The sequence below is a fragment of the Cyprinodon variegatus genome, unplaced genomic scaffold, assembly GCF_000732505.1.
Source record: "Cyprinodon variegatus isolate N-32 unplaced genomic scaffold, C_variegatus-1.0 Scaffold535, whole genome shotgun sequence".
In the NCBI taxonomy this organism is placed as follows: Eukaryota; Metazoa; Chordata; class Actinopteri; order Cyprinodontiformes; family Cyprinodontidae; genus Cyprinodon; species Cyprinodon variegatus.
In genome coordinates, this window is record NW_015150988.1 from 262,385 (window position 1) to 279,468 (window position 17,084).

General features: G+C 37.7%; 3 protein-coding genes across 4 annotated transcripts in view; 1 reads left to right on the forward strand and 2 right to left on the reverse strand.

Annotated features, from left to right (window-relative positions):
- Positions 1-1,305, reverse strand: part of LOC107095292 (gastrula zinc finger protein XlCGF57.1-like) — a 7,613-nt gene extending 6,308 nt beyond the window's left edge. The window contains exons 1-2 of one of the 2 annotated variants that reach the window (XM_015391311.1): positions 1,238-1,305; positions 980-1,117 (exon numbers count right to left, since the gene is read on the reverse strand). The gene's annotated coding sequence lies outside the window, so the exon portion shown is untranslated. Of the gene's footprint in view, positions 1-979; positions 1,118-1,196 lie in introns of both variants that reach the window. The other variant, XM_015391309.1, reaches the window with a different exon arrangement.
- Positions 1,306-4,736: 3,431 nt separating this feature from the next.
- LOC107095288 (zinc finger protein 883-like) lies at positions 4,737-12,449 on the reverse strand. Its single transcript, XM_015391306.1, has 2 exons — positions 12,388-12,449; positions 4,737-7,822 (listed from the first exon to the last, which is right to left on the reverse strand). The coding sequence occupies exon 2, from the start codon at positions 7,806-7,808 to the stop codon at positions 5,679-5,681; it is 2,130 nt and encodes a 709-aa protein (XP_015246792.1). The 5' UTR covers positions 7,809-7,822; positions 12,388-12,449; the 3' UTR covers positions 4,737-5,678.
- A 1,423-nt stretch (positions 12,450-13,872) lies between these two features.
- rfc4 (replication factor C subunit 4) overlaps positions 13,873-17,084 on the forward strand; it is a 16,162-nt gene continuing 12,950 nt past the window's right edge. Inside the window, exons 1-3 of the mRNA XM_015391298.1 lie at positions 13,873-13,990; positions 14,936-15,059; positions 16,014-16,092. Coding sequence (XP_015246784.1) covers positions 14,944-15,059; positions 16,014-16,092 — 195 coding nt within the window. The 5' untranslated portion in view covers positions 13,873-13,990; positions 14,936-14,943. The remainder of the gene's footprint in view (positions 13,991-14,935; positions 15,060-16,013; positions 16,093-17,084) is intronic.

The following is a 17,084-nucleotide window of genomic DNA, read 5'->3' on the forward strand; positions in this document are numbered from 1 at the left end:
ATTTATTTTTCATATTGCACCAGTACAGTTAATGAGCAACCTGTACTTGTGTGCTTGTTTGTTCTGTCTAAAATGTTTATTTTGGAATAAAGAGGTTAATATAAAAAATATTTTTTGTCCGATTCATCGATTAATCAAAAAAAATAATCGGCCGATTCATCGATTTTTAAAATAACAATTAGTTGCAGCCCTAGTGCTGCACCTACAACTTTATAAATACATCAATAAATGAGCCTTTAAATAGAACCGACAGTTTAAATGATTGGAAGCAACTCTGCTGCCCAGTAGTTCCCACAGATTCTCCACCTTCCTGCCATGGTTCTGACACATGAAGATGGTCGCCTTAAAGGAGAAGCATCAATTACTGTTTAGATGTGAATAAATATCTGTTATAAATTAATCAGTGGATGACTGTTGTGGGTTGAGATGTGTTAATTATTTTAGATCATTCAGATTATGTGCTTGAAGAGAACTATTCTGAATCAATTCTAAACTCGACTTAACATAAAATTTCTTTCCCTGCCTTTAAATAAAACTGAAAACGGTAAAAACCTGCGGTTTGAGCCGCTATCCTGCTGTATTTAAACACTCAGTAGTATTAAAAAGTCAGATGATTCAAGTTAATTTTTTTAACTATGAAGCTCGACGCAAAGTGTGAAGCAACGAGAGCTGCTCTTAGCGGTCAGGTGACTTGGTACGCTAGAAACGTTTCTCAGTGACTCTTCAAAAAAGGTATAAGATGTTTGGAACAGACTAACATCACTACGTATTAATGTCTATGGTTTAATGGACGGTTTGGGATTGTGTCCTTCTCACTGATCTGAAAAAATAGAGATCATTGGCCCTGATCTGCTGCTCTGAACCCCTATCACAAGCCATATCAATGTAGCTACTAGCTACTTAGCATTCGTCACAAACGATCCTCTGACCGGCTGCTTATCTGCTTTCTAGCTCCAGGAAACAGTCGGATATCCAGTACCTTTCTGTGCTCCGGTTCCCATCTCACTTGATGTTTTTTTCATAGATGGAAACTCGTTGCTGATTTTCCACAGAGGGTTAGCTTCTGGTAGCTCGAAGGCTAACCTCTTTCTATCAGGCCGAATATTTTCTGCCAAATCTGGAAAAAAAAGTGTGAAAGAGAGACGGCCAATGTATTGTCAGCACTTAACATAGGATGTGATGTGAGGAAATCTTACATTTAGGAGGAAACAACTACTAATTGTCCCTCATTCTCCACCTTGTTCTTTCGATTTCTCCAGCAGGGCTAACTAAGCTCGATATGTGGCTATGTTATGGCAGTTCCGGTGGCACTTCCGGTGGCTCGTTCTGGCGTTACCGCCACCTGCTGGAGGTGGAAACGCATCTAAACTATGAAGTAGAGAAGGTGTTTATTGAGATTGAGCTCTCTGGAAAAGCAGAAGCAGTGTTGTATAAAGTACTGAAATCTCGGAGTCAAGTAAAAGTCTAAGTACCTCTCCAAAATATGACTTTGGTAAAAGTCCAAGTCACTGACTGAAATGTTACTTGAGTAAAAGTCTTAAAGTATCTTAAAGTAAGTGCAGTTTGAATGACGTTTTTGTTAAATTCATTTATATAATAATAATATACACAACCAAAATTTAGACTGGCTTTGCGAAACAGGTGTATCTTATTGGTGTTGATGAACAAGCCCAGGCAAGACCAGACTTTGTAGTCGGTAGGTGGGGTCAAAACACTTTTTTTTTTTTTTTACTTAGTAACTAAACCAAACATTGAAAATGTATCGGAGTACAAGTATGCAATTAAGTTCGTAAATGTAGTGAAGTTAAAGTTAAAGTTCTCAAAAAAATGTATACTCTTGGAAAGTATAAAGTACTGCAAAATATACTTAAGTACAGTAGTGAAGTATTTTTACTTCGTTACTATACAACACTGAGCAGAAGTCATGACATCGGTATTTCTACAGGACCTCAGCCCATCGGGGTAATTAGACTGGGATTTAACTGGACTGATATTCACCATCTCCTGTGGCCATGATGACCAGGAGCTCCTTAGAAAGGAGGTTCTAATCTCACTGAGACCATCTTGGTTAAATAAAGCTTCACAAATGATTCAACATTTAAATCCTGGCTTTGCACTTTAGTCAAATAATCAATAAGCTTGATTACTCTTCCGCTATAAAAAACACCCCACCTCTCTGTCCTTATCTATAATGTTTTTAAATGCGAGAGGTCTTAAAAACTTTTTATGCTTTTTTGTTCTACACAGCAAATCCAACATGCTTAAATCTACACAGCCAGATTTGATTTTAACACTCCTGAAGTGTCTATATGGGTCCACACCAGCGAGTGTTAATTTAACTCTTTTTAGAGAGTTGGCATTGTACCTCTTATTTAGCGTTAAATAATAAATCTTTCTGGAGTTGATAATTTAACACTTAATTACACCAACTAGGTGTTAGAATTGAAATATTAACACTCTCCTGGAATGTTTTTCTAACTACATAGGAGTTATTCTCTAGAGATACTAAAAATTTTACTTTTCTGAACATATAAAAATCCCTTTGGAAAAATGAATAAAGAAGCAATTTTTTTTTCAGCAAATATTTATTTCAAAAGTGCATTACAATTGGAAAATGTTTATTAAAACATGTAACAATGTGGAACCTTTGCCAATTTCCACTTCAATAGAGAAGAGAACTAAATTTAAACTAAAAAATATTTTCATGCAATGCAGAGGAGGTTCATTTCTCCAATTAAACCGCCGTTTGCTGCATCGATTTTTATGGGAGACAGTCTTCTGATAGATGGGGATTCACGCAGCTCCATGTGTTCAAGATAACATTTCCCAAATCATTCTTTTAGGTGTGTCGATGTTGATGAGTTAAGTCAACAAATACATAAAATATTCGTCTACAAACCCTTTTTTCAACACTATAGTTACAAAGTTTACATGTTAGCTAAACATGATTAGGCTATCACCAAAGCAATGTGGCTACTGTCTATCACACGGCTCTATCTTGACTCAAAAAACACCATAGAGTTATAAAACAAATAAAAAATTTAAACCATCTGAGAGACATTAATTACCAGTCTGGGTAAACTGGTCTGTATGAGAGCAAACAGGAGAGTAAAGTTTTCTTCAGCTTTGTTCGGTACCTATAACATTGGAGGCAGAGTCAGTGAATGTTCTCTTTGGGTGTCAATTCAACTATAGGAGTTTAGAGTTGACAGACGAGTTATTTTTTCCATTTTAACGCCTCCAGATTTATTATGGAACTCAATTTTAACTAATAACATGTGACACCTCAGAGTTATATTTGTATAATATAACTCTATTAAGAGCCAAATTAACACTGTCTTTGAACAAAGTCTACTAACACCATTTTATTTAACACTTTTAAATTTGCTGTATATATACAGTTCATACAATTTTCTGTTGTATTTTTATGCCTAATGGCATCTTGCTTTAACTCTGCCCTTTGTACTCTATATAAGCTACTGGAATCAGAATTTCCCTCAATCTTAATGTTAGGACCATAACATACCTGTTTTCCAAACCAGAGAATTAAGTAATTATTTTATTATTGTTTTCTAAATAATTTCCAAAACATTTGCATCCCCATACTAAAGATTCAGCTTTGCTGGGTTCAGAATTTTTGCCAAGGCTAATCAAAAGTTAAAGGTAAGGTAAAAGATAAATAAAACAATAGCATAACTTTAATCACTGGCTTTACTTCTTCACAAACATCTACAAGGAGACAAAGAGGGATGTTCAACATTTAGACCAGAACTTTCTGAAAAACACCTACAGAAATTACTGAGACCAAGAACTGACATGGGAGAAGATGGAGATACAGCATGCAGACACAACACTTATTTGTTCCTCACAAAATATTAATTTGTGGCCATAAAATACTAATTTGTTCCCACAAAATATTTGTCCCCACTAAATACTAGTTTGTGACCACAAAATATTAATTTTCTCCCATAAAATACTAATTTGTTACTACAAAATATTAAATTCTCACAAAATGCTAATTTGTTCCCACAAAACATTAATTTGCGGCCACGAAATACTAATTAGTTCCCACAAAATAGTATTTTGTTCCCACTAAATACTAGTTACCACAAAATATTAATTGGCTCCCATAAAATACTAATTTGTTGCCACCAAATATTAATTTGTTCCTATGAAGGTTATTTTGTTTCAAAACTATTTGTGCATTGTAAGTGTGCATTTGAAGTTGTGGAGAGAATTACAGTCTAAGAAGAGAATATTTAAAAAACAATTCACAGGAAAAAAAAAAATTTCTCACCTGTTCAAATTTAAAGTAAAAGTACACACATTCTGTTCAACAAGTTGCACATCAAAAACCTCTTACTTTCTCAGTTTTTCTCCAAATGGTCCAGAACTATTGTTGCAAAGCTATTTGTGCATTGTACCTCTGTTTTGTAATTGTAGAATTTTTTATATATATATATATATATATATGTCACAATTACAACAAAAATGACACCTCTTGAAACTCTTGAGTAAAAGTACACAAATTCCGTTCTGTGAGTTGCACATCAAAAATGTCTTCCATTCAGTTTTCTACAGTTGATCTAAAACAAGTGGTGCAAAACAAATTAAAACACATGTATTAAAATCTAAAAAAAATAAAATAAAATTCCCCCTTCCTACACACACCACACCTTCTCAAAGCAATTAAAATGTGATGAACAGACATAGTCTGATCAAGTTTTATTTTAAGCTACAAAGACATTCTGAGAAGTTTGATGTCTCAAGGAATTCTCATTAGTGGGAGGCATTCGTTTAGACTTTTAAGAGCCAGGTCGCTTTATACAACTTGGATACTGGGATAGACTTTATTGTTGAACAACTACAAGGCTCTGGAAAGGACCATGGCTATTGGAAGAAATTAGTATTTTGTGGTAACAAATCAATATTTTGTGGGATCAAATTAATATTTTGTGGACACAAATTAATATTATGTGGAAACAAATTAGTATTTTTTTGTGCAAACAAATTTATATTGTAACAAATTAGTATTTCAAGGCCACAAATTTAAATTTTGTGGGAACGAATCTGCATTTTGTGTGAAGAAATTTATATTTTGTGGGAACTAATTATCATTTTGAGTCAACAAATTTTTATTTTGTGAGAGCTAATTAATATTTTGTGGGAACAAATTCGCATTTCGTATATTTTATGGGAATGAATTAGCAGTTTGCGTGAACAAATTAATATTTTATGGCAACAAATTTATATTTTGTGAGAAATAGCATTTTGTGTGAACAAATAAATATTTTATGACGACAAATTAATATTTTGTGGGAGTAAATTAGTATTCCGTGCGCATCTTATTTTTCTCCCTTGTCAGTTCTGAGGCTCTGTAAAAAAATTGATGGTGTGGAATATTTATTTTAGAAACGGTTTTCAAACGGCAAACGGTTCAGGAAAAGACTGAGTATAATGTTTAGACTGAAAACTTGTTGAAGTCCGTTTGATCAGAACTGAGTGAAGTTAAATCATTAATAAGTTAATTCTTAGTCCAATAATGATACCGGGTAACTGTTCAGAAAACAAATAATATTATTACAGCATCTGAAGAGACCTTACACTTTATCATTCCTTTAGACATCCACTAGATGGCAGTGGAACTCAGAACAGAGAAGAAAATGAAACTTTTAGACTTAAATGTTAGTGGTGCTGCTTAGATTCTTATGTTTAGTCTGATCTAGCAAAGAGAGACTCCCCACGCCATGAATCTCCATATGCCCATTCAACTTATTTTGCTTGGTGAAACTTTTTCCACAAGTGGGACAGGAGAACAGCTTCTGCCTGGTATGAGTCCTCATGTGACGGACCAGATGACTCTTCTGGGAAAAACCTTTTGCACAAGTCGTACAGAAGAAAGGTTTCTCACCTGTGTGAGTCGTTACATGCCGAGCCAAATCCCCACTCTGGCTGAAAGATTTCTGGCACCATGAGCAGGGGTAGGGTTTCTCACCAGTGTGAGTCCGGAGGTGGCGAGCCAAATCGCTTCTTTGAATAAAAGACTTTTCACACAACTCACAGGGATATGGCTTCTCACTCAGATGAGTTCTGATGTGCACAGCCAGCTTCATTTGCTTGGTGAAACCTTTTCCACATGTCAGACATGAGAAGGGCTTTTCGTCAGTGTGTGTTTTGACGTGGCGAGCCAGATTACCACTCTGCCTGAAAGACTTCTTACACAGCGAACAAGGGAAAGGCTTCTCCCCCGTGTGAGTCCTCATGTGACAGGCCAGGTGACTGCCAAGGCTGAACGATTTATCACACAGCTCACAGGGATACGGCTTCTCACCTGTATGCGTCCTCATGTGGAGCCTCAGGTGACTCCTCTGTGAGAAACCTTTAGCACAGGTGGGACAGGAAAAGCCCTTCTCACCTGTGTGGGTGGTCACATGTCGCGCCAAAGCATTACTCTGTCTAAAGGATTTATCACATAACTGACAAGAGTATGGCTTCTCTCCTGTGTGAGTCCTGAGGTGCCGAGCCAAATCGCTGTTCTGCATGAAGGCTTTTTCACACAACTCACAGGAAAATGGTTTCTCCCCAGTGTGGGTTTTCATGTGATAGTTCAGAGTGGTTTTCTGTACAAAACCTTTTCCACAAACCATACACTGGAACGGCTTCTCACCTGTATGCGTTTTTAGGTGATTACTCAGGTGACCTACATTTCTGAAAGATTTACTGCAGACCTCACAAGAATATGGCTTCTCCCCCGTGTGGGTCCTGATGTGAATAGCGAGGTGACAGTTTTTGCTGAAGGATTTACTGCAGACTTTACAGGGAAAAGGTTTTTCCCCAGTGTGACTCCTCATGTGGTTGACCAAGTTACTGCTTTTCATGAAGGCCTTCTCACAGACATGACACAAGTAAGGCTTCTCCCCTGTGTGCGTTCTGACATGAGCGATCAGAGTGCTCTGGTGGGTGAACACAGCCCCGCAGGTTGGACAGGAAAAAAGCTTCTCCCCAGTGTGCGTCCTCATGTGGACACTCAGGTTATTCTTGGTGGTGAAACGTTTTTCACAAACAGCGCACAGGAATGGCTTCTCCCCTGTGTGCGTCCTCATGTGAATACTAAGATTACTCTTCTGGGAAAACCCTTTTAAACAAGTGGGACAGGAAAAGGGTCTCTCCCCTGTGTGCGTCCTCATGTGGTCGGTCAGGTATCTATAGCTGAGGAAATATTTACCACAGATTTCACAGCTTTTATTTTCTCTCCGTCTTTTTGCTTCTGCGCCGTTGTTTAGATCTTTGCTCTTCTGCTTCAGCTCCTCATCAGTGTTTGGTCCTGATTCCTCTTGACTCTCCTGATGTTGCTTCTCAGCTGCAGGAGAGTCTGCAGACAGAAGCTCTTCTGGCTCGTCTTTTAAACCCATAGGAATGACCATGAAAGTATTGTCCTCATGCTTTACTTCAAGTTGTTCCTCATTTTCATTGCTTCTCACACCTCTGTGTTCTTCTTTGATCTGCACAGGTTCTGGTTCCTCTTTTGTCACTCCAAACCATTGCAGCTCTGGCTCGCTCTGAGGCTTTTCCTCACATGTAGAGAATCCAATAAAGGCATCCGTCTCCTGCTTTATAACCAGCTGTGTTTCACCTGGATCGATGCAGAGTCCAAGCTGCTCCTCTTTGATTCCCAGAGATTCTGCTTCCTGCTTGGTCTCCCCCCTCTGCTGAAGTTTTGTTTCTTCCTCCATCATCCTCTGCCGAATTATGCTCTTTCTATCTTGGCCACCAGGAGGTTGATCAGTAAGAAGCTCCTGGGCAGACATGATGCAGTGGAGGTCTGAGGGATAAAAGCAAAAGGTTGAAGATTAGATTTTTAGGGTGAGAAGTCAACTCAGATTGTTCCTTTCAGAATGACGGAAAGTCTAAGGAACTGACAGACAATCAGTAAAGTTCAATACATTCCAAAAAAGTTAAAACTCAAACCACTGCACTTTGTTTTCCAAGTTTGAAGATGTTTCGCTTTCAACCTAGGAAGGTTTTTCAATTCTAAATGTCTTTATAGCGTAGCCCGACAAAGCCTTGTTATGGCTCAAAAAACATGCAAATTGAACTGGAAAAAAAAAAAAAAAAAACAGGTTCCACTTAGTAATGGGGAGTCGTTGAGGTGGTTGTTGGCCTGCAATGCCAAATACTGGCCTATGCCTCTAAAAAGGGAGTTGTTAGGGTCATTGTTGGTGAAATGTTTTGGTCCCCTGCAGAGTTATGGGGGTAGAGATGATAGTGGGAAGTAGGCAGCTCTATTGCTGCATTGTAGGTTCTGAGAGCAGTTCTGTTCAACACAGTTCCAGCTCCAATTCACATCATTTCATTTCAGGTCACTTTATAGATCTAGATCAATTAAATGATCCAATCCCTGACTTTGTAGGACGAGCAGTTAGAGACAGTAAATATTAGCTTTCACTGCACCAGAACCAGGCTCAGTGTGAGCAGCCTTCTGCTGAGGATGACAAAGACATAGAAAAGGAACAGAGATGCATTGATCAGTAAATACTTTCTACACTAGAAAAGCTAATGGTAAACTAGCTCTGCGGTCAAAAAATTCAAACACAGTCTGTTCAGAGGAGTTAAAGTTTTGAACTTCCTTTTAAACAACAATATAAGCTGAGAAAGCCCTTACAGGCCGCTAGCAGCATTGCTTTGAATGAGTCAGTCTCTCTCTTGTGTTTGATTTCAGCAGCTGCTTCCTCCAAGGACCCAGTCTACCTGTGAAAATAAGGAGGCCAGAAGAGATTTGGCCACAGATCCCGCCTTCTCCGACTCTCACTGCCCCTGACTTATTCATACACTGTGTCGCCTAGCAACCATGACAGCTGACACACAAAGCAGGAAAAGAATGGATGCCGAACTTCTCTCTACTGTCCTGGGTGATAACATTGTTGAGGAGCTGAAGCAGCAGTACCGTTGTCTTAGATATCAGATTTATAGTCCCCACACTGCAGAGATATTGGAATCTAAGCTTAAATGTCAGCCATTTGCACAGGGACAGATAAAACCTTTCAATAAACCCAACATTACCTGCCACATGTCTGACTCAATAACCATTTAAAACTATTTGAATTCATTTTCCCTCTGAGCACAGAGGGGCTGCCTGCTTGGTCTCATAATGAATCATGAGAAACCCAAGGCTACAGAGCATATAGCGGACCTGTCCCTCAAAGGAAGCCTGCATTTGTTGGCTGCATAATGAGGAGTCTTCCAATCCAAACAGGCCTTGCCTTAGGAAAGGCTCATTGTGCTAATCCTCGCCCCATAAAAAAAAAAAAAAAAAAAAAAGCATCTGTGTTGTGGTTCTGCTGTTAGACCAGTTTGGACCAGCAGCTCTAGAAGGAAGAAGAATTAATCAAGGAAGCAGAAATATGTCTCATTAACTAAGGGCAAGAGCTAACGTCAGCTGTTAGCTTAGTTAGCGTTGGTGTGTAAGGGAGCTCAGACTGACGGGTGGTGCTCTGGGTCACAGAGGAGAGTTTATGGAGTAGAGCAGCACAGAGGGAACATCGATACGCAGAAGGAGATAAAGATGGAGCTAATGGGGTCATTTAAGGCAGGTATGCCCAAAGTTGGCCCTCGAGGGCCGCTCCCCTGCAGGTTTCAGAGGTTCCCCTGCCCAGCACAGCTCATTCTCATGACAGTCAATTAACAAGCTTCATCTGAACTGCAATCATCAGAATCTAAAGCAGTACCTCTAAATCCTGCAGGACAGCTGCCTTTGAAGACTCACTATGGGCTTGCCTGATTTAAGGGATCTCAGATTAAGCAAATAATGGGGTCAAAGGTCACACAGTGCTGTTTTAAAATCGGAAAGGACTTCATTGAGTTTTCATGCTCTACTAATCTGCACTAAAACTGCCAGGTAACTCCAAAAATCTTGAAATCTTGAATTAAACCCATTTGAACCGTTTTGTTTATTCAAACCTGCTAGAATAACAGGTTTAACAGACTGTAGTAATCAGAATCAGCTGTGCTGAAGCAAAGAAACACTAAAAACCTGAAGGATAGCAGCCCTCTAGGACCGACTTTGGGTATGACTGGTAAATGGCCTGTACTTATATAGCGCTTTTTTTTAAGTCAGGAGACTTTACACTACATTCAGTCATTCACCCATTCTTCCTCTATTAATCACCTCATTGTTCCTTCCTTCTAGACCTCCTGCACCGTGGGGAGCAGACCTTTTTCTTGGGTCTTTATCCTTGTTCGAATCAAAACTTGAAATACATCTGTTCAAGATTGCTTTTTCACTATTTTGTTTTGTTACTTTCCTGTGTTTAGTTTGTGTTGTTTCTTTTAATTATGACAATGTTGCTATATCTATTATTGTTTTTACCTGTACAGTGTCCTTGGGTGTTTTGAAGGATGCTCTAAATAAAATGTATTATAATTGTTATTTAATATTTAGGATATTTTTATTTTTGAACCCGTTGTACTTAAACAGATGCTCCCTGCATTTAATTTGTAAACAGACCCCATCCACTGTGTACTTCTGTTATTTGTCTTCAAGTTGAATTTAATAACAGAAGATAAAATAACCGATTTATGTAGTTTTATGTCAGTTCAAAATTACCATTTAATACAAGATATCATGTCCTAAAGTCAATCCTAAATGTATTTTCAGTGTTTTTAAACACTTTCTGTCAGCTAAGGTTGATTTTCTTCTCTCTCCCTGCAGGACGAAAGCATTAATATGCAACGATATCTTAGGTTACCAGTCGGTTCTGCAGTTCAAGGACTAGGCTGTGTAGATCAAGTGTAAGCAGTAGGGCTGAAACAATTAATCAGATTAATCAACTATTGAAAGAATCATCAACTAATTTAGTAATCAATTAATCAATAACAGGAGTATAAAGGCTCTAAAAAGGCTTTTAGCTGACAGAGCAAACCACTAAGAGCAGTAATTATACCAAAATGTTAAAAAATATATATATATATATATATATATATATATATATATATATATATATATATATATATATATATATATAAAATAATAATTTACATCTGTCAATATGCTCTATACAGAACTCCTCAAGTGGAAAAGGTTTATTTCACCTGGTTTAAATTCATAAAAAATGTTATTTAAGAACCTTTGGCTATCCAAATATTAAACAGTTAATTAAAAAAATAACTACCCGATCAATTGGTTTACAAAATCATTAGTTACAGCGTTAGTAAGCAGGCCACCAACATCTAAACATCAGTTGCAACTCTGATCTTACTTTAAGCCAGTAGAGACATAATGCATAAATAAACTCACCCAACTCATGAATAAGTAGCTGATTTCATAGCAATACTATTTGGTTACTACTATTAGCACTGGAGAGTGTAGGGTTGGGAAGTCTCATTCTATCATGGTCTGACGACCAAATAGGATTGAGAAGATATCATAGCCAGTCCAGTTCAGGGACAGAGCTGTGTTGACACTGGTGTCTGGAAATAGCATATTCTGTAACACATTTACAAAACTGGTGAGTGTTTTATGAGCAAAATAAACTCCATAGGAAGCATTTTGCATGTAAAAGCGATCTTCTCAGGGCTCTTAAACTAAGCATCCACAAAAATGTCTTACCTGGGGCTAACCCCCCTCCATATAAGGCTCTAAAGACGCCCCTGTCAGAACACACAGAGGATTTAATTTGCAATAATCAACCAGTTCTGCGTTTACTACCATTTAAAACTAGTTGCACATTATTAAAAATGAGCCAGTAGAGCTAAATTTTTTTAACTTGATTGTGTTTTCAATTTCTTGTTGTTCATGGTGGATAAGTACAATAAGTAAATAAAACTAAGAATATCAAATACTCTACATACTGTATACAGTATGTATACAATAGTGTACAGTATGTAAAAACTGTATTAAATCAGAAGATACTCAGTAGTAAATTAAAAACCCTACAGGGAGCTTATTCTAATTAAAACAAAGCTTCTGCGCTCAGTGCAGCGTTACTGACCGATGTTTCCCCTCCCAATATGGCGGACCCATCGACATGTCGCCGTCCCTCAGAGGCAGTCAGAGAGCCGAAGCCTTTCATAGAAACGGTCCTGTATGGTCGGAATGGTTCCACTCGCTTCCAGAACAGATCAAACCTTCATTATGTCTTAATTTTCTCCAGCACTTCTCACTCTAAGGGGTTTTTCTCGAAAAGGAAACTGTCTGCTTCTCCTCCTCCTCCCAGTGTTAGCTTCTCCGTTATTTGGGAAGCTAACTGGTCTCTATCAGGATGCTAAAGCAGAAAATGGCAACAGCAGACGAACTGCTTAACTATCAGCGAACAGAAAGACAGAGGATGACATGGAACCGTTAGATGTAAAACAAACGACCGCCACCTGGAACAATAAAGATTGTCTCACTTCTTCTTCTTTTTCTTCTTGTTCTTCTTCTACTACTACCATACTGCTTGTTTATGGAAGCCCGTTTCCGCCACTCTGTAAACGAAATAAAAAAAAAAAAAAATTACCTCATTATTACGGAGCCCCCTAGGGGACATGGGGAATTTTGATCATCAGGAGTCTCTCGGTCTGTTTGATGATTTTTGAGTATCTGCACTGTATAATCACAGAGCTATTGATTAAAATAGGATGATATTAATGCTTAACAATAACAAAAAAATTCTAAAAAAAAAAAAAAAAGGTGTATTTTTCCAAACCAGCTGTTGAAGTGCAATCACCAAGAGCCCCTTGGTGTATGTGGTGATTTTGGAGTCTCTGCACTTTATGGCAGTGGAGTTATTGATTTTTATTTGCAACGTTTTGCTGTTGTTTTACCATTTGCAGACGGTCCCTAACCACTGGCCTGGCCGCTGCCTGTGCATAGAGATCAATGTAATACATCCAGCTCGGAGAATGGCTTGTTTTTCTCGAAGATAACGCTTTTTGATTGTTGTAATACGTAGTCTGTGGTATCAGGACAAGAAAGAGGCGCCATTTGTGTTTCAACAACAAGAGTTATTGATCCCAGAAGTCCGAATCTCATTTAAATGAAATAGGGATAAAGACTGTTATATATTTAAGAAACTCATATTATAACTACCGTAAAATATATTCAGATGGTTCTAAGAATTTAAAATGACATGTGGGAATAGGAATATATAGACCAGTATGTATAGTACCAGAAATATACATTTCTAAAAGAATATCAGATTGACTATCTGTTTTTACAGCAGAAATGGTGGCAATTTTACCAAGCTTACAAGGTAGAGGAGGTTATGTGGAGGTATGTACTGATTCCAAAGCATTTATAGAAAGTATTCAAGGAGAAGGGAACAAAAAGCAATTAAAATTCCTTTTGAGAAAGGGGCAGGTAAATCACTTATTAAGAGTAAGGAAATGGGAAAATGGCAAAAGAGATGGAAAGAAGATAAGAAAGAAAGAGGATTATATAAGGTACAAAAATCAGTATTAAATAAAATCATTAATGAGAGAAACCGAAGGGAAGAAATAATAATGATCAGATTAAGAGTGGCCCATACCTATTTAAATGACAACTTATATTTCATAGGGAGGAAAAATAATGATAAATGTGAAGGATGTGGAGAAAAAGACAATGTAGAACACGTACTGATGTGCTGTAAAACTTATGAACATGAAAGGGAGAAATTGGGAAGGATGGTTGGAAGGACAGGCAAAGAATGGAGTCTGAAAGAAATATTGGGACCTGAAGGAAATATAAAGGCTATTTATAGATTAAGGAAAACATTATTTATTTAACAACCGAATACAAAATAAAAAAAATAGAATTTGATGTAAAGTAATGTTGCTGCACACTCATGTACACTAGGTGGCGGTATGCACCTTAAAGTTGCTTGCGATCCGCCATAATAGAAAAGAAGAAGAAGAAGCCGTCAGCGGAAGTTTGCTTTATGCTTCCTGGCGGGAACGCGGTGTATTGAGAAGCTGCTCTTGGGAAAGGTTGTTGTCTCTAAACTGTATTTATCTCCTGTCTTAAAACCTACTGGTAAGATCAAAAACATATCTGTTCCGGTCGCTTGGTTTGTTCGGTTTGGTAATGATATTAACAGGAAAGACGCTATGGCTACATTAGTTAGCAAGCTAATTCAAACCTTACCACATAATTTAGTTACAGACCAGCTACTGCAGGATGCCAACAACAGTGAAAAGATGTATGTGTAGATATTTGACCCCCATTTTTTCTCTTCTTTTAATGCTAAACCGAGCCAAACATTTGTTTTCCATCTTTGATTAAGTTGACCTGATTTGCGCATTCCTTTTATCCTAATAATATCAAAATTATTCTGTCTTCTAATGTTATTCTTTAATCTCGACGTTTTATGCATTATGACGTTTTGAAAAGACACCTCTGTATTCAATTTATTTTTATAATATGCTCCCAATCAACAACACATGTCATCTGAAAGCCCTTTAGCCCATCTGAAAGCCAATAACGTACTTTAACTGTAATATCCAATTACCTTCCACTGCACTTTAACTTAGATAGCATCTGTCCAAACTCTATTTATTCATTTTATAGTTAAACCCATCTGTATATTATGCTATTGTACATAACTGTAAAAACCTTTTTTTTTTAAATATAGTAATATCCATCTTATATTATATTCAGTACATATCCAGCTGTAAATTTAGTTCATAACACTAGTGATCTATATATTATATTCATTATTTATAATAGTATTCAACAATATACTCATTCAATAGAAATACCCACGTCCTGTATTTATGGAACCATTATTTATCCTGCACTTGCTGCTATTGCACTTCTGGTTAGACCTAAACTGCATTTCGTTGTCTTGCACCTGTACCTGTGTAATGACAATAAAGTTGAATCTAATCTTTAGAGAGATCATCCAGTCAGATGGACTGTAGACTGTGGGCAGGATACACATGTTTTTCTTACAGTGCTCTCTCTGCTTTTGCTAATTAGGAGGAATCATGCAGGCTTTTCTCAAAGGAGCAAATTTTCCGACAAGCAAACCTCAGAAGGAGAAGTCAACAGCTGGACCGAGTGCAGAGAAAAAAACCAAAGCCATTCCCTGGGTAGAAAAATAGTAAGTCTGCAGTCCAAAACTCATCTTTACCTCTGTGACCAAATGCAGAAAGAACACCTGTGAAACGTTTACCTTCCCCTACTTCATGTTTAGTCTAGCATTTCCAGTATAGAAGAAAAACAGTCTCATCGGAATCTGCCTTTTTTTAACACCGAATTTTAAACACCGAATTTTTTGAACACTGATTTTTTTTAACACCGAATTTTAAACACTAAATTTTTTTAGACATTGAATTCCTTACACTCAATTTTTATCTGGTAAAAATTCAGCTGCAAAAAATTCAGCTGCAAAAGTGTTGACCTTTTGGTGAACTCAAGCCAAAGCAATCTACACTCGATAGAGTCGAGCAGCTTCTAGCAATGAAATTAGCTCATTTGGTCATGTGACACAACGGCTGGGCTCAGCGCTGTTCCCGCCTGAATGAGGATTTTTTTTTTTAAATAGAATTACAAAACGTCAGTTAGCCACTAACAGACAGCTATTAGAGTTTTTCCTCTTATTAGACTGGGTGAAACAACTGAGCTGATCACAGCTAGTACGGCACCCCTGTCTGTTTGCCGCCGCCATGTTGCTTCTGGCCGAAATGAAGAAGAAAAAAAATTTGCCGCCAGCCGCTTCTTCCAGATCAAACCAAGAGCCTTGGCAGAATTTTTACCAGATAAAAATTGAGTGTAAGGAATTCAATGTCTAAAAAAATTCAGTGTTTAAAATACGGTGTTAAAAAAAATTCAGTGTTTAAAATTCGTTGGTAAAAAGAATTCAGTTTTTAAAATTCGGTGTTAAAAAAAAGGCAGATTCCAATAAGACTGTTTTTCCTCCATATTCCAGCAACTATGTATAAATCACTACAGTGTAAAGTCCATCCACTTAGCAGCATGTTTATCCGTAACAGTATTAGTACCATCTTTATGGACTTTGTTTGTTTATTTTTTTTGTTTGTTTTTTTTACTTCAGCAGACCCAAATCTGTGGATGAGGTGGCCTTCCAGGATGAAGTTGTAGCCGTGCTGAAGAAGTCACTCAAAGGAGCAGATGTAAGTTTTTTCCATACTTTTTAAATATGTGCTATACTGAGCTCACTATGCAAGCAAGATGGTTTGTAAATTCACAAACTCCTGTAAATACATTATGCCGGAAGCCAACTGACTGATAGCCGACACAATGACATGAGAACACGTGCATGATGTCACGGCGCCAACCAGAGGCAGAAGGTTAAAGCAATACAAAGATGCTTGCACTGGTTTTAGCTGGAATAGCCTCCTTTTCTTTTTGAAAAAAGCAACAAAAGAGCAAGATTTTGTGCCTTTTTGGATGGTAATGCCAGTTAATCTTCCTCCAAGAAAGATTTGGTAAGAATTGGATGGATCATTTAACTCCGTGAAACAAATAAAGAAGCTGCTACTGCTGTTGTGATTGGCTAAAAGCTTGACATAATGTTTCTAGCTAAGAATATTTCAGAGGGTTCAGGGCTCAATGTTAACCATTGCCCGATCTCCCGGGGCGTGTAGTTTTTATTGTTGGGAGAGAACAAATTTCATTGCATTTGCCCGCACTGCAAATGCAATGATCGCAAAAAAAAAAAAATTATTTATCACTCAAAATTACTTTAAAATCACAGTCATTCGATGAAAACAACCCAGAAGCGTTGCCGGCGCCATTTTTGCTGTTTTGTACACATTCTCGCGTGATTTGAAAAAGCCACGTGATTTTCCGCCAGATGCTGTGATTTTTGTCCGGGAATTGGCGCGAATCAGACACATATTTTCCGACTTGGCAGGCTAAAAAACAACAAGGCAAAAAAATGTAAGGACAGTAACACACCCACCACCTATTTTATCCTCTACCCATTTCACCCACCACTCACTTAGCATTGGAGATCCTCTTTACCCACCACCCATCCTCATCCATTCACTAAACATCCACTTTTACCCTTCACCCATCTTCCACTTTTCACCTAACATCCTTTTCACCCATTAGCCACCTTCTACTATCCACATAACATCTATTTCACCCACCCTCCAGCAGT